The sequence below is a fragment of the Oryctolagus cuniculus genome, chromosome 5 (genome assembly GCF_051225735.1).
Source record: "Oryctolagus cuniculus isolate XC-2025 breed Fujian yellow rabbit chromosome 5, ASM5122573v1, whole genome shotgun sequence".
Lineage (NCBI taxonomy): Eukaryota > Metazoa > Chordata > Mammalia > Lagomorpha > Leporidae > Oryctolagus > Oryctolagus cuniculus.
Genome location: NC_142871.1, coordinates 54,808,792 through 54,831,987, shown reverse-complemented (window position 1 = coordinate 54,831,987; position 23,196 = coordinate 54,808,792). Strand labels below are relative to the sequence as shown.

Below are 23,196 nucleotides of genomic sequence, written 5' to 3'. Positions count from 1 at the left end.
ATTATTTTGTAAATCTTTAAAGAACACCCTTAGTGCTTTAAATAGTATGGGATGAGATAATGCCATTCATGACATGGAAAATTAAAACTTTTAAAATTAAGAAATTCCTGGGCCAGCACTATGGTGTAGTAGGCTTAGCCTCTGCCTGCATCACCTACATCCCATATGGGCACCAGTTCATGTCTTGGCAGCTCCTCTTCCAATCCAACTCTCTGGTATGGCCTGAGAAAGCAGAAGATGACCAAAGTGCTTGGGCACCTGCACCCATGTGGGAGAGCCAGAAGAAGCTCCTGGCTTCTGGCTTCAGATCAGCTTAGCTCCAGCCATTGTCACCATTTGGGGAGTGAACCAGTGCATGGAAGACTTTTCTCCCTGCCTCTCCCTCTCTCTCTCTCTCTGTAACAATACCTCTAAAATAAATAAAGAAAATCTTAAAAGTAAGTAAATTTTTAATGTGGACAACAGTTGATAATAATGTATCAATATTATTTGATTAATTATGATAAATGTACCATAATATTGAAACGTGTTGCTATGGATATTAAATGTGAGATTTTTAGAAACTGTGTACTATCTTTATATAACTTTTTATATAAAATTATTCCAAAAGTTCATAGAAAAAGGTAGGTTAATAATGCTAAGGCAGTATCATCATAGGTAGTAGCTATTTTATCCAGAAGGACATCACTAAATTCTAGCATATAATTTCTTTAGTTTTAGAAGTTTGTTCGTGGGGTCTTTCCCCAGCTTCATTCTTGTGGTGATGTTTGATGTCTTTATCAGTCATACTTCATCTCTTCCCCCAACTTACTTGGAGCAGCCTTAGGTTTCTAACTAAAGAGGCTGAAGAGTAACACACAATAGTTCTTCACTTTCTTGAAATAAATCCCCTGGCAGGCCGTTTTCACTTTCTCCTGAGGAAATCCACATGCACTCCCCTCTCTACTGCCACCCCCTCAGGGCAACCACTCTTTCAGATTACAGGTGCTTTCTTCTAACCGAAGTCTGGAAGCCTCTTTATTTGGATTCTTTGTCTTGAGGGGGAATAGAAGAAGCTAGTAGGTACCATGATATTACCCTTTATACCTGTGGAATGCAGCACAAACCTGATCAGCCGGTAATGCAGTTGGATGTGTGCAGGATAGGAATGTAGAATAAGGAGATCCTTCACAGTGGTTTGCTCACTGCACATAAAATCTTAGAGAGATAATATATGTAGAAGAACATGAAAAACGAGTTTGATGTAGATAAGTAGAACGAGTTACATATGTGATGTTTTGGCTTCCTGGCTGAGTCATGATACCTGTGCCATTAGAACTTATTCTCATCATCTTTATTTCAGTGAATGGCATTGTTTATACATTCTACCCATACAGTCCTGTATGTGTTTGAGCATTATTTATTTTAGGAATTGATTTTAGGACCACTCCATTGTGTACATAATAGGATTCTGTAACGTCTTGGTGACAGAGGATTCACCAATCAAGTTTCCCTGATGTGACCGGTGACTTTTATGGCATTGCCTCAGTAATGCCTTTCAGTTCTGAGCACCTCAGTAAAGTGAGCATTTTCCAGAGTCAAGTTAGCTGATGGTATCAGGAGTGTCATTTAACATAAGAATAATAATATAAACAACATGTGCTCACCATTCTCCAAAGTGTTCTTATCACTTACACTTATTTGACATCCCACTCGACCCAGAACATGGAGAAGGTGACATATAGCCACTTCAGACAGGTGAGGGCACAGAACTAAAACTGAAACAGGTAGAAAGCCTAAGAGGGGTGTTTCACTCCTAGTGTACACTGCAGCCTTCGCATGCTTTCATAATTATAATTATCACTTATTTTTAAACTGCTCTATTTCCGGACCAAATCATATTTGCTTGTTATTTTGATCCAAATGCCACACTGTAGTTTTTACCCGGCCACAGCTGATAATTTTAGAACCATGGACTTAAGTTAACTTACACCTAGAGGAGAGCTGGCCAATAGAACTTCCTGCAGTGATGAAATAGTCTCCATCTGTCCTGTTCATTGTGGTAACCACCAGCCACGTGTGGCTCTAGGCACTTGGAATATGGCTGGGGTGCGGCAGGAATAGACTTTTAAATTTCATTTAATTTTTCTTAATTTAACTTGAAGTAGCCACATGTGACTAGTGACCTGCTGGAGTACAACAAGTGTAGACATTGTAAGACTCCTGTCATGACACAGGTTCTTCTTATACGTGAGGTCTTGGCATTGCTTGTGCATGCTTGGCCATTCTTTATGAGAAAAATATTTTTGAGAATATGCTTAGGATATTGGGAATACATAGCTCACTGGCAGGACAAAGCTTGTTTTAAATTTTTCCCCACTTACATCTAAAACTGAAACGCCTTAAACTCAGCACTATAAATTGAAAGTCACTGAGTCTAGTTCACATACTCTTTTTAGGGGAAAATGAGGAGAGTGATCCAATATGTCCTCAATTCTACCTTTAAGAGTCTGAACCTTTAGAAAATTATTATTGGCAAGAGGTTTCTTTCTTTAATTCTAAAAACAAAGAGCTATTTTCTTTTACAGATACAAATCTGTTATTTGATGCCTACTAAGTTCAGTGACACTTTAAATCCAAAGGAAGAGATAGTTACAGAGCTAGACAAAAATCCAGTCACATGATGTTTCCATGAGGCTAAAATGAAATTCTGAGATTATAGTCTGGGAAAAGGGAAACTGTGGTTTGGGAATTCATAAATGCATTACAGATAAACCTTAACATATTAAAGCAATGAAAGCTGCTGTTTTCATTACTGTTGTTAAATTGAACAAGTACATTAGAAGATAGATGGAAGAAACCAGGAAAAGTGAAAATTCCTAATTACCTAACATTTCTCTAACAGGGAATAAGGAAAGTTCAGGGGTAACAGGTATCATTACTAGGAGAAATAAAGAAGTGCTGAAAAAGGGGAGCAGGGGAAGAGAAAGGCTTTCTCCTAAGAAGCTTTTTCTTCTCCTAATATGTTGACTTCTTAATGCCAGTGTTTTTTCATTTGTTTAATAGACAACTTTTTTCATGGATTATGAAATTAGGAAAACGCTTCTTATACTGAATAGTAGGGAATAGTAAGATTAATCTAAAATATTTTATTCAAATTTGAACATACTAAATTTCCAAATACTTGCCTTTCTTTACTTTCCTAGTCTAACAACTGGGGCCTGCATTGTGCTACAGTAAGTTAAGCTACTGCCTGCAATGCCAGCATCCAGTATTGGTGCTGGTTCAAGTCCTGGCTGCTCTATTTCCACTCTAGGTCCCTGCTAATGCACCTGAGAAAACAGCAGAAGATGGCCTTGGGCCTCTGTACCAATGTGGGAGACCTGGATGAAGTTCCGGGCTCCTGGTTTAGTCCTGGCCCAGCCCCGGCCGTCATGGCCATTTGGGAAATGAACTAGCATACAGAAGATCTCCCCGTCTTCCCTGCTGTCTCTGTAACTTGCCTTTCAAGTAAATAAAATAAATCTTAAAAAAAAAAAAAAAAAAGAACATGAAAGATCTCTGTTTCTGTAACTCTGCCTTTTAAGTAAGTAAATAAACCTTTAAAAAATAAAAACAGAGGCCAATGTTGTGGCATAGCATGTTAAGCCTCCACCTGCACCACTGAAATCCCCTAAAGGTGCTAGTTCAAATCCCAGCTGCCCCACTTCTGATCGAGCTCCCTGCTAATGCACCTTGGAAATTGGCAGAAGATGACCCAAGTGCTTGGACTCCTATATCCACATGGCAGTGCAAGAAGAAACTGGGCTCTTGGCTTCAGCCCCAGCCATTGGGACCATTTAGGGAGTGAACCAACAGATCACTCTTTCTCTGTAGCCCTGCCTTTCAGATAAATTTTTAAAATAAAATAAGTTATTATTTCAGTTTTTATTATTACTGTTATATTATTGTTAAATATGTTCGTATTTTTAGCTAAAGGAACTTTGCTTGTCCTCCAGAAGCTTTTTCAAGCGCCCTTTCAGCCAAAATTCCCTTACCTCGAGAGACATTTAATACCACGGATTAATTTTGTCTGATTTTTAACTTTATGCAAGTAGAACTATTCAGTATGTGTTTTCTTGGGTCTGGCTTTCTTTTCCTTGACATTATTATCCTGTAATTTTATCTCTGTTATTGAATGTAACAGTCATTCATTTTCATGGCTATGTAGCTTACCATTGTGTAACTACAATTTGCTGACCTATTCTACAGTTACTGGTAGATATTTGGGATAATTTAATTGGGGACAGTTATTAAAATATGCTTCATTAATATCATTTTCATCTGTTAATTTATACACTTATTTTCATGTGACTCTTAGATCTGTACCTGAAAGTGAAATTGCTACATTTTAGAATAATCGTGTGTGTGTTTTCAGTTTGAATAGATATTGCCAGTTTCTCAACGTATTCTGAAGTGTAGGAGACTTCTAAGCATCTTATATTCACAGTATCCTCATCAATACTTGATCTTCTCAGTATTTGAATATTTTGCCACTGTATGTCTGTAAAGATGATAATTAACTTTTGGAGAAAACCAGTATCTAGCTGCTCTATGATTTCAGACACCTCTACATAAACACAATGATATCAAATGTACCTACTCCCAACTTTCCATAGGCCCATTAAAAAAAAAACGTTGAACACAGTGGCCTTTGACCTAGTTGACTTCAGGCAATATAATTTACAGTTGAGTATGGCAGTGAAACAGTTGAGCCTGAAGACTGTTCACAGGAAAAAAACTCTTTAAGTGTTCATGGTACTGGAATTTTCCAAGTGCTCCCAGGATATTTGGTGAATTTTTATAATAAGTTATTTTGACATAAATTTCCCCAATCGAATTCCGTATCTCGGGGGGTACGTGGAGAGATACTTGCTTCATTTTCAATTTTGTGTTTGGAAATATAAAAGGAATGGAAAATAGTGACCAATAAGGACTCAGTGAGGTACCTTACTATATTAGTGATCTGGAAAATACAAGATAAAGTAAAATTTTTCACTGAGCACTTTGGCAAAACTTAAAGATAGAATGATTTGCTACAACCATCATGAAAGGAAACCCAGTTTGACTATTAAGATTAGAAATGTGAATATGTATTAACCCAATAGTCTTACTTGTAGGTATAAGCCCTAAAGAAATACATAGGCACAAGGAATTGTACATAATGATCATAATGGTAATTATTCCAGAATTTGTCATAATGAAAAACACTGTCATTGAAACAGTGATATAGTCATATACTGGATTACTGTGCGATGATTTAAAAAATGAAGTTTTTCTGAATGTAAGCTTTGTGTAGGAAGGAAATTTTTATTCATTTTGTGTCTTCAGTAACTTGAACAGTACATCATATATAGGTGATTATTTGTTGACCACATCTGTAAGTACATAGGTAGATTTCCAAGTTAGGCTATTGTTGAGTGAACAAAGCAAATTGCAGAAAATGTGTACTGTAAAATATATATGCATATAACTCCATAAAAACAAAAGTGTGAATTACATGTGTGCATTTTTGTGTGAGCTACATATGTGTGTATGTAACTCTACAGAAACTTATCTGGAAAGTTACACAAAAATGACAATAATGATGCCCTTTAGGGTAAACATGAAAAGAACCAAAGTTTGGTAATAATATTTTGAAAAATCTTCAGATTTTTTAAATATATAAAATTTGGAAAAAGCTAATGCTTTCGTTTATTACTTCCATAATTATAAGATAATCCTAAAATTACATTTTATAATAGCAAGATGATTTCCTTGTTATCTACTAATTAAAACTTTTTAGTGAGTCAGGAACTCCTTCCTTGGGAGACCCACAGTCTCCACACAGTCTTGCTAGAGCTAGGCTTTCCAAAGAGAAATCTTTAAATACATGGAATAAATTGAAAGGAAAAAAAAGAGCTGTCTAAGATTTTGTATATTCTTTAGGAATAGCTGTTTGTGTAGTGTCCATTTTTGTTCTCATTTTTGTATTAGCAGGAAACAAAAATTTTTCATGTTCTCTGAGTGCATTTACACATCTTTACAAAAATGCTGTGAGACATGTTAATAAAGGAGATAACAATAAAGTTAATAGACAGACTATAAGGGACACAGAATGAGAGTAGGATTTTAATTCTGTCATGCTTTTCTTCCTCAGTGTGTAGCAATAAGCAAGTCAACCTCACTTTCCTGTACACACTGTGAGGAGCCTGGGTTTTATGATCCCCAAGGGCCCAGTGGCCACCACAGGGTCCTCTGTGAGACGTGATGATAAAATGGAGCAGTGTTCTGCTGCCCACTGGCACAATCCAGTGTTTTGCTTTGGAAGTGACAAAAAGAGGAACTTCCCCACCTCTCCCTCAGTTGGATTTTTAAGGTTTTTTTCATAGCAAAAATTTATTTTCAGAATATGTTTTAAAGGTGTGTGACAATTTCATAAACAAAGTCTTGCATTTTGAGCCCCAGCAGGGCAAGTGCATGATGCAGTGTGGCCCATAGCATTTCATGGATAATTAACTGCACATACTTAAGCGAGAGGGAGCTTAAAGAAACTAAAATAGCTGTAACAGTACTTACTGTGTGCCCAGGACTGTGCTAGATCTTTCACCTGCAGCATTGTGTTTAATCTACACAGGTACCTGATGGGGTAGGTCCTGTTGTTGTCATTTTACAGATAAGCCAGCAAAGTCTAGACTTGGATCTGGACAGTCTGATTTGAATCCATGCCACCCAGAAACACTCGCAACCACATCCTACAATGTACTTGCCTCCGTAAGTCTACTCTGGTACAGAACTGTTCTGTCCTGTGCAGCTCTTTCAGTAGGAATGGATAACCTCTCTGTTAAATCAGTAGCATCAGCCTTTTTCTATTGAAGTCATCTGCATATTATGAATTCTTTTTCCCGTCCCTCCTACCACTCCATAGTGATTTAATTTGCTGGCATGAGGCTTTTAGATTACACTCTATTTAAAGCTTTTAAATAGATTTGTTATCTAGAAGGAAAACATTTTCTTTGTCATAACTTTCAGATGAACTGTTATTGATCATCTATGAGGTCTGCAGTTTCTGTTTCATTTTTTTCACTGAATACACATAGCCCATTAGTGTTTATGGCTAACATCTGCTAAACAATTGTGAGTAAAATATTTGCTTCAATGAAACTGAATTTTTAATGTTTTCTCTTGGATATTGAACAATTCTGGGGTTTCAGATTTTCTAGATTTATGTTAACAGCTCTTTTCCTTGCAAAAAGAAGTAATCTGATTACTTACATCATATGCTTTCATAACAAACTTTATTCCTAGGTCAAAAGAAGGTCAGTGTAGTTTTTAATAAGTAGATAGGTTACTGCAGTGTTGTTTCATTTGGATCCTCCGGGAACTGGTAGGATCTGCCTTAATAACTGTAAGTGCTATCTGCCTACAGCAAATCTGTCATGCTTTATCCTGAAATATTGGAGGTATGCACTAAATACACATCAGTACTCAGATTTGCACTACTGTTCCCAAGAACATTAGCCTAGAGATTCCACCTAAAATGTATGAATAAGTGGGCCTCACTTAAATGAGTAGAAATGAAGTTTACCATTGAATAGAAAAGAGGAAATGGTTTATTAAGCCACACAACAGTATCACTGTGATTTCAAGAGAGTATGTTTAGCCCCCTTAAGAGAACAAATTTTGATTGTTACCTTTATTGAAGGTGTCCTGTGTGTCCAGAATGCAGTCACTATAATGACACAAGGAAAATGGCTTCTGTGGATCTTCAATGGAAGATTAAAAAACCTAATTCGCAATAATGAACAATTGAGACAAATATATGCACAGGAGTTGGAATGTGTGAGGTAGAATATACATACTTTGCATTTTCACTGAAGAGAGAAAACTATAAAAAGTGGGAATTAAGCTAACCATTCAAAGCAGACTGAAATTCAGAAAAGCGAAATTAGTTTTGAGATAACGGCATCAAGTTGATAGTGAACAGCAAACTTCCTGAGCAAAAGCACTGCAGTAGAAGTCAATACATTCACTTGTCCAGGCAGTAAGAACAACTTTCACTTCCCATGCTCCCAGCAGGGACCCTCCTCCCAGACTTCTCTGAAAGTTCACTCTCTGCCTACTGCTGAGTTTCCTTTTCTCCCGCTCACAGCCTGCTGAACTCCCTGACCGACCACAGGCTAATCAGAATCTCACCTTCTCTTGAATCTTCGCCTTACTTGCTGAAGAAGTGGTCATTTCTTCCGTGCTGTCATGGCCTGTCAGTCACAGGGCCAACCCCTCATGCTTCAGACTGTTTGATGGTACTCCAGAAGTTCATTGACAATGGAATTAAAAGATAAGCTTATTTTATTGCACAGAATATCTGAAATTCAGGTGTACAAGTGATCTTCAGAAAATGTGTGGAACATTTCATTTTATGGAAAAACTTGCGTGGATCTAAAAAACATTTTGTACCAAAGTAAAATTATTTTTAATTCCATTTTCTCTATGAACTTATCCCCTTAAGGTTGAGACCGTCTCACAGGTAGGAACAATATGTCATAATCCTATCCTCTGTGCTGTAATAGAAACTGGCCCCAACTAGACAGTCAGTGAATCATGTGTGTGTTTTGTTATTAAAGATTTTATTTATTTATTTGAGAGACAGAGTTACAGACAGGGGGAGAGACAGAGCCAATCCAAAGCCAGGAGCCAGGAGCTTCTTCTGGGTCTTTCACATGGGTGCAGGGGCCCAAGCATTTGTGTCATCTTTTGCTGCTTTCCTAGACCATAAGCAGAGAGCTGGATCGGAAGTGGAGCAGCCAGGACATGAATCAGTGCCCATATGGGATGCTGGCACCACAGGTGGAGGCTTAACCTACTAAACCACAGCACTGGCCCCTGAATCATGCGTGTTTTTTTTTAACTTTTTTTTTCTTTTTTTTGGGGGGGTGGTTGGGGGGACAGGCAGAGTGGACAGTGAGAGAGAGAGACAGAGAGAAAGGTCTTCCTTTGCCGTTGGTTCACCCCCCAGTGGCCACCGCGGCTGGCATGCTGCAGCCGGCGTACCGCGCTGATCTGAAGGCAGGAGCCAGGTGCTTCTCCTGGTCTCCCATGGGGTGCAGGGCCCAAGCACTTGGGCCATCCTCCCTTGCATACCCGGGCCACAGCAGAGAGCTGGACTGGAAGAGGAGCAACCCGGAAAGAATCAGGTGCCCCACCAGGACTGGAACCCTGGGTGCCAGCGCTGCAGGCAGAGGATTATCCTAGTGAGCCGCAGCGCCGGCCCTGAATCATGTGTTTTAAGAGAAAGATTTTCTCTATTTACCTTTCCTATTAACATCAATAGAGTCTACATCTATAGCAGTAAATGTTTTTTTTTTTTTTTCATTGTAGACAAATCTAAAGAGAGAAAGCATAAAAATACATTTCAAAAATTTAGGGGGCCAGCACCACAGCTCAGTTGGCTAATCCTCCGCCTGCGGCACTGGCACCCCAGTTCTAGTCCCAGTTGGGGCACCAAATTCTGTCCCCGTTGCTCCTCTTCCAGGCCAGCTTTCTGCTGTGGCCTGGGAGTACAGTGGAGGATGGCCCAAGTGCTTAGGCCCTGCACCCGCACGGGAGACCAGGAGGAAGCACCTGGCTCCTGCTTCGGATCAGCGCAGCGCCAATACTCGTTGTATTGTTAGATTGGAAAGATGCAGCATGAAAGAAGTAAAAGAAGTAAAGCCAGAGAAGAAAAAAGAATATTCTCTGGAAGCCAGCCTTCTGCAAGTATTGTCTGCCAGGTTCCCACTGTGTTTTCTACCTGACATAGTGTCAGGTAGAAACATGTGTCAGAGTCTCCAAGATATGTTAGGCATTGGAGACCACTGTGCCCCTGCACTTTCTCTGCTCCGTGCCCCATAAGTAATTACAGTAGAATGAGAACTAAGCTTCCATAACTGATCGATTTTAGTTATTTATGTTAATTTAGGAGCTGAATTCAGCACACATGTGCATGCAATAAAATGCTATCAGCATTCTGTTAGGGTACATACTGTGGAAGAAAAATCAGGTTATGGGAAACAGTGAAAGTTGTATTCCATGTCTTTTGTTTGTTAAATAATTGAGCACTTAAGTCCTCTGTGAGGGACAGGTTTCTCTTAGACATTTCTAGTAAATGAACCCTAACTTGTAGCTTGTGGTTCTTTTGTTCCTGCTGTTGTTTCTGGTCTCTTGTACCACAAAGCTAGAGAAGTCAATGGTAACTTTTTATTTTTTAAGAAACAGCATTGGCACATCTCTGAGTCTGTTCTGCCTGGAGGTATCCCATTAGAGCTCTGTGTTTTTCCAGTTTTCTTCTCTGGAGGAGGTGGAAGATTTCATTTCAGGGTAACAAATCAGTGGGCCAACTTCTGGTGAAAAGAAAACCCTTCAAGATGGTTCTGTGCCTGGCAAATAGGTATGGACTTCAAAGAGTTCATGGAAAACGTGAATTGTGAAAAACTATTTTTGAAAATTATTTCAAAAATGTTTGAACCAAAATAAACTCACCTTTTAATTCCACTTTCTGCGAACTTTCTGAGGTACCCTAATATATTTTAAAACTACTTGGCACATAATAATTAAAAATAGTAAAATATTTTTAATGAAATTATAATTTTTGGAGCATTTACAACAAAATCTAAAGTGTATCTCTGGCCAGCACCTTGGCTCACTTGGCTAATCCTCCGCCTTGCAGCGCCGGCACACCGGGTTCTAGTCCCGGTTGGGGTGCCAGATTCTGTCCCGGTTGCTCCTCTTGCAGTTCAGCTCTCTGCTGTGGCCCGGGAGTGCAATGGAGGATGGCCCAAGTGTTTGGGCCCCTGCACCCGCATGGAAGACCAAGAAGAAGCACCTGGCTCCTGGCTGCGGATCGGCATGGCCCCGGCCATGGCAGCCATTTGGGGAGTGAACTAACGGAAGGAAGACCTTTCTTTCTCACTGTCTATAACTCTCTCTCTGTCTCTTTCTCTCTCACTGTCTAACTCTGCCTGGCAAAAAAAAAATAAAATAAAATAAAATAAAAATAAAGTGGATCTCTTTGAATCTAGCTCCTCAAATTTGCCCCAGGTTTTATTGAAGGCATTATTAATTTGTGGCAAAAGGAAAACATCCCTGTTTCTTGTGTAGCTGATTTGTAAGACTTTATTTAGTCAATGGTGTCTTTATTCATATCAAGTAAAAGCTCTTTAGCTCTTTTTGATGATATCATCATGTCATCATATGCATTTTTTGGATCTTCCTACTTCCTCTGGTTTTCACAAGGAAAAATATCACCAGCTGTTAGCTCTTAGCTCTGGACTTGCAGTGTCTTGCTGAGGCCCCTGCTGTTGGTAAATTAACAAGCAGTCCAAGTAAACCGGGAAACATTTTATTCAGAGACTAAAAATAAAGCATACCAGAGTCATAAAGGCAGTCATAAAAGCAGATTTAGATTTGCCATAAAAATATGTAGATTTCTAAGGAGATGGCTGAGTGAATGTCACATCCTTCTTCTGGATTGTAAAGTATATTTTGGTGTAAAACATTTTGAAACTTATGCATTTTTTTTTCAAAATATGCATTTTCTATGAACTTTTAGAAGACCCTTCCTGTGCATGGATTTCAAAAAATTTTTGCACAAAAATAAACACTTTTCATGCCATTTTTCCCCAACTTTTTAAAGTATTTCCATATAGACATTTTAAGATATAAAACTCTTTCTTAGTCCATGACCTGTAGTTTACTAACCTCTGTTTTTTTTTTTTTTTTTTTTGGTTTTTTTTTTTTTTTTTTAATTTTTTGACAGGCAGAGTGGACAGTGTGAGAGAGAGACAGAAAGAAAGGTCTTCCTTTGCCGTTGGTTCACCCTCAAATGGCCGCCGCGGCTGGCGCACTGCGGCCGGCGCACCGCGCCGATCCGATGGCAGGAGCCAGGAGCCAGGTGCTTTTCCTGGTCTCCCATGGGGTGCAGGGCCCAAGCACCTGGGCCATCCTCCACTGCACTCCCTGGCCACAGCAGAGAGCTGGCCTGGAAGAGGGGCAACTGGGACAGAATCCGGCACCCCAACCGGGACTAGAACCCGGTGTGCCGGCGCCGCTAGGCGGAGGATTAGCCTAGTGAGCCGCGGCGCCGGCCCTACTAACCTCTGGTCTTTATAGTCATTTGTTGAGTCTTGCCTAGTAGCTCTTTGTGAACACATGCTTACTATTATAATTATTAATCCTAATGTTTGCCTGACATCAGAAATGTAAACATGAATGTAAAAAAAAAATCCTTTTCTAAAAGGTCTTACAGCCTTAGGAAGAAAAAGAATACATAAAGGTATTTTATGTATGTGTAGATTATAGTATATTGTGAGGGCTGTCATCGATGTCTAGAAGTGGCATGACTGGGTAAGGTGCTGCACACAGAACATAACCTTACGAGAGGCCTCGGAAGTTCAGTAAGCAGAAGAGGAAAAGCAGTGCATCTCCCATGAGGGGGATAATAGTCATTCCTTAATGTAGGACATTTATGGGTGGGACAGAGGTTCCTACTCAGTGAAAGATCTGTTTTCAGATGGTGGCTTAGATAACTTCTGCTCACTGACTTCAAAGAACTTATATAGATTCTGCAGAAACACAGAAGTTAATTTTATAATTATTGTTCCATAATTACAGAGCTAAACCAATATACCAAAAGCATTTGCCTACTTCTTCTGAACACAGATTGTAAAAGGCTGTGGTCACTGGGAAGTTAGAAATGAAAACACCTAGATTTGGACATGTAAATGGCAAGGTTTAGCGGACTAGGATTCATGCCCACTCTGTTCCATTGCCAGATTTGTTACTTAATGTAATTTTGAGAAAAATCTTAATCATCTTTAACATGAAGGGTTGAAGGAGATTATTTTTTTCCTTAAAAAAAAAAAACTTATTTATTTGGAAGACAGGGTTATAGAGAGAGAGGAAGAGACAGAGACAAAGAAGAGAGATGCCATCCGCAGGTTGAAGGAGACGATTTCTAAGGCACCTGCAAGTTCTAGATGATATGACTGTAATTAAAATGCATATTGAGGAGTAGCAGTGCTGGCTAAGAAATTATGGGATATGTACACCAGGAAATACTACACAGTGGTTAAAAAAAAATGAAATCCGATCGTTTGTAACAAAATGGATGAATCTGGAAAACATCATACTTAGTGACATAAGCCAGTCCCAAAGGGACAAATACTATGTGTTCTCCCTGACCTGTGAGAACTAATAGAGCACCTAAAAGGCAGTCTGTACAAGTGAAATTGACACTTGGAGAAGCAATGACTTGAACAGCCCTTGTCTTGACTGTTGAGGAACAGTTTTGTTTTTTTTTTCCATGCAAAAGGTCTTAGTTGTTATATTTTGGAGAACTAATTCTTAATTCAAGCATTACATTAGAACTACTTGGGGAGCTTAAAAAAAAAAAAAAAACACTGTTATGGCCCCATCTCAGACCAGTTAAATCAGAATCTAGAGCACTAGCATGTGAATTAAGTTACAGAAACAGAAATCAAATATTGTCAAAAAGTACATTTTATAAGTTATGTTTTTCAGTTCATTGTGTACTCCATTTTCCAATTCTTACTGGAATTCCTTCTCCAAGCATTATATTCAGCATATATATTTTCATTTTACTAAATCTGGATTTTGTTATTTGCCAAATAAAGGTATAAATCACATACATATAAACCACATAATGACCATAAACTGAAAATTATTTTTAATATTAAATTTTCATTTCATCCTTAGGCCCCTATAAATAAACAAAAGAAAATCATCTCTTTCATTCTCCAAAAACAATTACAGTATTTCTTCGCCAAGGGGTGACCTTTTTTTTATTTTTTCAGAAAATTATGTTATCTCCACAGCAAATACATTACATATTTATTGGCTAAACATGTTAGGTGTTCACTACCATGCTGTCATGTAGCTTGTCAAGGTTGTAAATATTTAAGTCCCTCCTAAACCATGTTCTGCAGAGGAAACAACATTAGGCTGTAGTTGGAGACAGACAGCGAGGAGTTAGCATCCTCTGTGACCCACACAGTGGTGGGACCGATACCAAGAAAAGTGCTGACTTACTCAGTGATGTTAGAAATAGTGATGAGGCATAACTGTTAAACTAAAATGGTATTTTAATATTCCAGTTGTACTAATTTCCTTTTACCACAAGAGGTCCCTAAATCCTGATTGGTACATGCAAGCCATTTTATGTGCGTATCACAGCCACAACATGTGGCTGTTATTTCTGTGACTCCATATTAACCAAAATCTTAATGCAGGCGGGCTAGACTTCTGTTCTACCAAGTGCTGAAAATGTACTTTTTGTCCCAGCCGAACACAGAAAAACACTAGCATCTAAGAATATAAGAGCGATTAAAAGGCTAGAAAGTGAGTTGTGTGGTGTGGCAGTGAAATACAGTTCCTTTAGAGGTTAAGTGAAAAAACAGACTGCTTTGTGAGTTAAGAACAAGACCAGTCTGTTTCACCTCAGGTCTGAATTCTCGGTCTTGTCCTAGCATTCTTAATCTCTTGGTATCATAATTAAACATGATTTCTTTGTGGGATACAGATAAAAAATATAGAAGGATATTTTGAGTGGGAAAACTGGGATGAAACATGAATCAGGTTTTTGTCACTCTGGCTTTGGTTATGTTTAAATCATATTGTCACTTTGAATGTGAATAACCACAAATATCCCTGAGCCTGCCCCTTCACTAATTTAGGTATTGCTACCTTGTCTGCCCCTTGCCAAGCATAAAGATCTATTTCTTGCCTGTAAGATTTGAAATCTCTTTGGGAGATAACTTAATGGGCAAGTAAAATTCACTGTAGTGTGTTCAACATACCTCTTGCTTTGGTTTAGTAGCTTGATCTATTTCAGTAACAAGATAAGTACATATTTGTGTAATTATTTCCTGTTCCTTTAATGGTTTGAGGTTAGAAGAAGGCAACAATAATACTTAACCAGGGGGGCCGGCACCGTGGCTCACTTGGTTAATCTGGGGCGCTGTCATTCCTTATGGGCGCTGGATTCTAGTCCCGGTTGCTCCTCTTCCAGTCCAGCTCTCCTGTGGCCCAGGAGGGCAGTGGAGGATGGCCCAAGTGGTTGGGTCCCTGCACCTGCATGGGAGACCAGGAGGAAGCACCTGGCTCCTGGCTTGGATCAGCACAGCACCGGCCGTGGTGGCCATTTGGGGGGTGAACCAACGAAAGGAAGACCTTTCTCTCTGTCTCTCTCTCTCTATGACTCTACCTGTCAAATAAAAAAAAATACTTAACCAGGGAGCCACTGACCTTTCATAGTAGGCCAACCATTGAGTCTCTATTTATACAAGGCTTATCTATTTTTTGTTCATTTTCAAATTTGTGATCAAAGCAAGGACAATCTTATTATCAGTTTAGAATGTAGCCTTCTATCATTAAACTATTATGTTTGCACTCTTCTGAATTAGGCTTATTAATGGATACTAACAAGTAATCTAGATGAAAATTTAAAATACAGTATTCAAATAAGTACCCTTTTTTCCTTTGGATATGGTAACAGTAACTTTTTAATAGTAACATACTTTCACCACTAGATGGCACCAAAATACAAGAACTTGTATGTATGCTTAGCTAAGTAAAAATTAACTTTTTTTTTTAAGATTAACAAAGCTTGAAAAAAACTTTATCTATAACAGGATTACATACAGATGTACAAGATGAGAAATCGCCATATTTTAACTAAAATACGCATCTAAATAAAGAGCATACATAGAAGTCATTTATTTAACTGGCATTAAAATTGATTTGAGTTTATTCTAATTCTACTTGTCTTCCCCTCCACAAAGAAACCTTTTATTTAATGAGTACAGATTTCCTAAGTACAACTTTAGGAATATAGTGATTCTTTCTGCCATGGCCACCCTCCCACCTCACCTCCTCCTCTCTCTCCCATTCCCTGTCCCATTCTCCATTTATATTCATTTTCAATTCACTTTATACACAGAAGGTAAATTCTATACTTAAAGTAAAGATTTGAACAATTTGCACACACATGCAAAAAAAATGTTTGAAGACAAATTTTACAGTTAATTCTCATAATACAACTCATTGAGACTAGAGATCCTGCATGGGAAGTAAGTGCAAAGTGAACTCTTGTTGTTAATTAAACAATTAACAGTCTTGGGGCCCATGCTGTGGCATAATGCATAAAGCCGCCGCCTGAAGCAGTTCAAGTCTCAGTTGCTCCGCTTCCGATCCAGCTCTCTGCTGTGGCCTGGGAAAGCAGTAGAAGATAGCCCAACTCCTTGGGCCCCTGCACCCTGGTGGGAGACCTGGAGGAAGCTCCTGGCTCCTGGCTTCAGATCAGCTCAGCTCCAGTTGTTGTGGCCATTTACGGAGTGAACCAGTGGACGGAAGGCCTCTCTCTCTGCCTTTGCCTCTCCCTCTCTGTAACTTTCTTTCAAATAAATAAATAAATCTTAAAAAAATAAAATAAAAACACTCTGTGTATGACCTCAGTGATCACCCAAGGTTCTTGACATGAGCTGCCATGGCTCTGGAAGCCTTTTGAATACACAGTCTCTGTCAATATTTAGACAGGGCCATAAGTAGAATGGAAGTCCTCTCCTCCCTTCAGAAAAAAGTACACCCTTCTTTGATGGCCATTTATTTCCACTAGGGTCTCACTCAAGAGATCCTTCATGTAGGACATTTTTTTGCCATAGGGTCTTAGCTTTCCATGCCTGAAATGCTCTCATGGGCTTTTCAGCCAGACCAGATTGCCTTAAGGGCAGTTTTCTGAATATAGAAGTTGTAAGTCTAAATATGTTCATGGCCTTAAACATTGTGAATTTTTTGCTGTCCAACTTTTAAAATTACTTTTGCTTTTTTTTCAGGTGAAATAACCTAGATGACTCCCTTAGCTATAAGTTCTGAGTCACAGCTTCTAAAATTGAGTTGATAGTCTCCCACTCATCAAACTATTCCATTGTTAGCTAGTCTTATTTGTCTCTTAAATTGCCTTCTATTCCCTGAAAAACAGAAAATATATGTTATTTTTTAAGGTCCATTATATAGCTTCTGGGATATTAAGCTACTCAAGAGAATTATTCACAAAGCAAAATATAAGAAGAACACAAGCCTTGTTTTTGTTCTTTATCACCTAATGTCTGAAATATTATTCTCATGTTGTAGCATTTTCTTTCTTTTATGTCATCATTTGGTCTGGTTGTGATATTCTTACAGTGTACTATTTTCTGAATTGAGATACTTGAGGCTGCAAATAATAGGTATACTCAGTGGTTTAAGTTTTATTATTGAGTTGAGTTATTTCACAGAAGTCATCCAGAGGTTGGGTGGTATTTCCAGGGGCTCAGTGGCTTAATCAGAGATCTAGTGATGTCATCGGGGACCCAGGTTCCTTTCATATTTCCACTCTACTATCCTTGGTGTGAAACTTGTGCTTTGTGTTGAAGAGAGCTTTGTGTTGCAGTGCCAGATGGAACTTAAAAATGTGAGAAAGCCCAGCAGTAGAAGAGGGGGGCAAGGGGCATGTCCCCCTATGTAGATTTTAATTTATTGGGGGCGGGGCATAATATATTACTCTAGAGTCCCCTGGCAGGAGTTCTCCTTGGGGCTCATTGGCTGTGCCTGGGTCCCCAGCACTCTCCCAATCAAAAGTCCCTGATAGTGGGAGGGAGTTAATCTGACAGTTTCAGACTGGTAGAGAGCCAGGTCCTCCCTGAGCACACAGCCCTTGAAAAGGAAGTTGGGGAATAGCCTTGGGCATTCGGACAGTAATATTTGCTGTCATTCTGTATTGTTTGTTTGATTCATCTACAGACTCTTCTATCCTGCTATTCTTGAAATATAATTTTTTTTTGCTATTACTTCAAGTGTGTGACACTAGACAGGGTAAGCAGGTGTAATCTGTATCCAGTTATTGCAGAGCCTGTCATTCAGTACAAGCTGTTTAATTTATTTCTATGTGTATGTCCTCTTCCTAGCAAATAAAAGAAGTAAGAATTTATATACTCTGTATCTGCCTATTAGTGCTGTCAGGCTCAGAGGACAGTGTTTCTAAAATGCTTTATGAATCTAGTAGCATTTCAACCAAATCTGCCATTGTTTCCTGTGTACCACAATTTTCAAGGCACTGAGTCAAGTGTTATTGATGACACTGCCCAGAATGTCTGAAAACATCGCTATCAGCTGCCTCTCAGCTCGGGCTATACCTGTAGACTCACTGAAGACCCACAGAGGCAGAGCCAGCAGTCCCAGTTCCATGATTGAAGTCCTTCAGCATTCGCTGTGAACTGTGATGCTTTCTGGCTTGTTTTTCCATTTGACACCCCAGCAGCTCTGAGAGGCCATGCAACAGCTCTCCTGGGGTGTGCTCCATCTGATACAGCACTGCCAATAGAGCCAGCTCCCTTTCAGCTGCTTCATGCCAAAGATGTGTTCCTGGTGCTCCATCTGAATATTGCTTCTTCTCTGCGTTCAGCAACTGTGTGTTAAGAGGGAAAGAATATTTATCAATCAATTGATATTTTAAAGGTAGTAAGGTTTTCTCTTACTTAAAAATACTGATGATATTAGGATGAGCATTTGGCTGAGAGTTAAGATGCCACTTGGGAAGCCCACATCTGGTATTGGAGTACCTAGCTTCGAGTCCCAAATCCACCCCCAATTCTAACCTCCTGAAGCACATCCTGAGAGGCTACAGGTGATGATGGCTCAAGTACTTGGCTCATAGCTTTGGCTAGGTGAACCTGTGGATAAGACTCTCTCTCTCTCTCTCTCTCTCTCTCTCAAGTAAATAAATAAAAGTATTCTTACTGTTGATACTGTTTATTGTGTTTTCTGCTTTGATAGTTGAACAGTTCTTATTGGATAACCAATTAATATTATGAAGATTATCAACCATCTCAAACTCTTTAACACACAATTATTCTTAGGTGTTTAAATTTAAATGAAAAGTGATCCCTGTTAAATATAAGAGTGGGAATAAGAGAGGGAGGAGATGTACAGTTTGGCACATGCTCACACGGACTTAGCCCTAATGGTAGAGCTAGAAACGTACCAGGGGATTCCAAATCAATTCTATCAAGGTGGCATGTACCAATGCCATCTTACTAGTCAAAGTGATCAGTTTTAGTTCATAATTGATCATAATGATAGGATTAACTGTCAAAGGGATCACATAAACAGGACTGGTGTCTGCTAATACTAACTGATAGAATTAAAAAGGAGAGAACAATCCAACATGGGAAGTGGGATACACAGCAGACTCATAGAATGGCAGATGCCCTAAACAGCACTCTGGCCTCAGAATCAGCCCTTAAGGCATTCGGATCTGGCTAAAAAGCCCATGAGAGTATTTCAGGCATGGAAAGCCAAGACATTGTGGAAAAACACACACACACACACACACACACACACACACAAACAAAAACACCACCTAAATGAAAGATCTCTGTGAGATCCTAGTGGAAAGAACAGGTCATCAAAGAAGGAGGTACCTTTCTCTGAATGGAGGAGAGAACTTCCACTTTGATTATGGCCTGTCTAAATAAGGTCGGAGTTTGTGAACTCAAGAGGCTTGCATAGCCTTGGAAACTCATGACAAGAGCCTCAGGTGATTACTGACGTCATAAATAAGTGTCAGTATTAAATCAACAACGGGAGTCACTGTACACTTGGTCCCCATGTAGGATCTCTGTCCTTAATGTGTAATACCATGTGAATTGACTGTAAAACTACTATTCGAATAGTATTGTATACTTTGTCTATCTGTGTGGGTGCAAACTGTTGAAATCTTTACTTAGTATATACTAAATTGATCTTCTGTATATAAAGATAATTGAAAATGAATCTTGTTGAAGAATGGGATGGGAGAGGGAGCGGGAGCTGGGATGGTTGTGGATGGGAGGGAGGCTATGGGGGGAAAAGCCACTATAATCCTAAAGTTGAACTTTTGAAATTTATATTTATTAAATAAAAATTTAAAAAAGATTATCAACCATCATAATTTTTTAAGTAAAAGGCAAAGTGCTCAAAAAGCATTTAGTATTGCTGTCATTGCTAGATTGTTTGAAGTTGTGTTGATGCTTTTATCTGTAGCTTTGAATGGCATTAACTTGTTTGAAAGTACAGTGAGAAAAAAATATTTTAAAGAGAAATCTCTTGGTGTTTTTATTTTTCAGAAAACTGTGGACTCTATTTTCCAGAAATAAAAAGAGATCCAGGTAGATATTTACATAGTTGTCCCGAATCTGTAAGAAAGTGGCTTCGACAGCTGAAGAATGCTGGGAAAATTCTTTTGTTAATTACCAGTTCTCACAGTGATTATTGTAGACTTCTCTGCGAATATATCCTTGGGTAAGTCATAACCTACTTCGTTTTCACTATTTTATAAATACTGATAACAGATTAGACCAGAGCTTTTGCAGAAGGATTCAGCCATAACCGTATCATGATTTTAAGCAATGCTGAGTGATGAGTGGTTTCTTTCTTATACCATACCTCAGCGTCTTCTGGCAGCACCCAGATGTGCTTGGGCACATTTTAGCAAAGTAGTGTTATTGGTGGCCTGTATGCTTGTAACTCATGATGGTCTAAGCTTTGGGTTTTCAGAAGGAGTACATGGCCTTCCGTTTTCCACAAATTGGGTTTCTCAGCTTTGGATGGTAATTGAGGGTCATCGAGTTGTAGTTTACTCTCTTCTACAGCTAGCTGGAGTATAAAAGCCACTCCAGCCATCAAGATGGAACCTTTTTTTATTTATTTATTTTTATTTTTTATTTATTTATTTTTTGACAGAGAGAGAGAGAGAAAGGTCTTCCTTTCTGTTGGTTCACCCCCCAAATGGCCACTACAGCTGGCACTGCACTGATCTGAAGCCAGGAGCCAGGTGCTTCCTCCTGGTCTCCCATGCGGGTTCAGGGCCCAAGCACTTGGGCCATCCTCCACTGCCTTCCCAGGCCACAGCAGAGAGCTGGACTGGAAGAGGAGCAACCAGGACAGAATCTGGCACTCCAACCGGGACTAGAACCTGGGGTGCCGGCGCCACAGGTGGAGGATTAGCCTAGTGAGGAACCTTTTAACACAGCCAGGGAAGGAGTTGGCATCCATGAGAAGCAAAGCAGCGTAAATGCAGTATACTTTAGACAAACATGAATTCCAGCCCTGCTCTGCAACTTAGTATATGCCCTAGGGCAGGACTTGTAAACTCTTTAAGCCTCAATTTTGTCATCTTAAAAACTGGATGAGGGGGATCTTAAAATAACATAGCACTGGTGACATATTAGACAGAGCAGTAGGTAAGTTTCATAAGTGTTAATCCTTATGTCACTTTTGTGGACAGGACCGATGAACATCTATTGTCAGTGCAAGATTCTACCCTGCGCTATGAGAGTTCCAACATTTCCTCCAGTTTCAGAAGGCACAGAACTGCCATGAACATGGAGCAAGTTTTAACCTCAAAACTGACCTCTGCCAATTTTTTTAGCCTCACCATTTCCCTGTGTGGGTTTAATTTGTTCTGTGATAGAATCTGTGAGTTCACTTTCTGCTTTCTGAATAATGCTTAGGCAGGGGACCCTTGAAGTGAACCACGGCTGAAGCCCTGGATACCTTGCCCGGTTGCTCTGATAGTGAGGACCTTGCTTCAGAGAAAACACACCGTGGTTTAAATTCCTTTTTTATCAGCATAGATAACCAAACTCTTTCTTCTCATCTTAACTTAAATTTAATGCAGAGTTGGTTTGTAAAAATATTCTGGAATGCTGGGTAAATATTGTCTCCACAAAAATACGGTCTGTCCTTTTGGAGAAGGAACACCTTTGCTTTGCCATTCCAAATAATCCTCAGTGTAATGCTAAACACAAGCTAATAATCATCAAGTGTTGCCATCTAAAAATTAACATTGTAAGACTTCACTAATTTTCAAAATAGAGGACCTTCTCATTTTGAGCACTTATCGAAAGATGGCATTTGTCCTACTTTCCATAAACTAATGAATCCTAAACTTGTAGACATGGTTCCCAAATATTTCTAGCTGTTAGGAACTATGGGTTCACTGCTCTCTTAGAATCATGAGAAAACAAGCTGGGCAACTGGTCAATGTGGTACCATTTGGTTTTGGTTTTTGTTATGTTTATAATTTAAACAGTTCTCAGGAAGACTAGTGCTCAACCACCTTCTGTCTCCAGGGTTTCACTCACATTAAAATGTATAAGATATAAAGCAGGTAAAAGTTGACAGGAAGATAAGAAATGGTGCTGTGGTAAAATAGACAAAGATGAAGTTCTGTTTGTTATGGTCCTTTTGTAATTCCTTAAAGTTAAAGTTATGAAAAACATTGCTTTTCAGGAATGATTTTGCAGATCTTTTTGACATTGTGATTACAAATGCATTGAAGCCTGGTTTCTTCTCCCATTTACCAAGTCAGAGGCCTTTCTGGACACTCAGTGAGTGATATTTTCTTTTTTTGTCCTATACCCCAGGTGCAACATGGTGTCTTCTTTCCTCTAGTGGTGGGAAAAAAAAAGATAAAAGACCTATGTTTATGTTAAATTTTGCTCTACCACTTAATATCATTATTTGTTTGCATATCAGTCTCCCCCTGACTTTAAAAATGAAGTACAGGGTCGGGGTTGTGGTACAGAAGTTAGGCCACTGCCTAGGATGCGAGCATCCCTTATCTGAATGCCTGATTCAAATACCAGCTGATCCACTCCCAATCCAGCTTCCTAGTAGGCATCAGACGATGGATGAAGTACTTGGGCCCCTGCTACTACCCAGATGACCCAAGTCCTTGGGCCCCCGCATCCAAGTGGGCGACCCAAAGGAAACTCCTGGCTCCTGGCTTCGGATCGGCACAGCTCCAACTGTTGAGGCGAGGCCAATTGGGGAGTGAACCAATGGATGGAAGATCTCTCTCTTTCTCTGCCTCTCCTTTATCTGTGTAACTCTGACTTTCAAAATAAATAAAGAAATCTTCAAAAAAAAACACATCAATAAGAGAAAGCAGTATACATTAAATATATACCATTTTAAAAAGATTTATTTATTTATTTGAAAGATATACAGAGAGAGAGAGATCAGTCTTCCATTTGCTGGGTCATTCCTCAAATGGCTGTAATAGCCAGGGTTGAGCCAAGCCAAAGCCAGGAGCCAGGAGCTTCATTCAGGTCTCCCATGTAGGTG

At 39.3% G+C, this 23,196-nt stretch overlaps 1 protein-coding gene across 2 annotated transcripts in view; it reads left to right on the top strand.

The window, feature by feature from the left end:
• The window catches only part of NT5DC1 (5'-nucleotidase domain containing 1), a 141,446-nt gene that overhangs the window by 93,505 nt on the left and 24,745 nt on the right, over positions 1 to 23,196 (top strand). For both annotated transcript variants that reach the window (XM_008263394.5, XM_089333763.1), the window contains exons 7-8: positions 20,193 to 20,367; positions 22,360 to 22,457. In XM_008263394.5, coding sequence (XP_008261616.3) covers positions 20,193 to 20,367; positions 22,360 to 22,457 — 273 coding nt within the window. The remainder of the gene's footprint in view (positions 1 to 20,192; positions 20,368 to 22,359; positions 22,458 to 23,196) is intronic.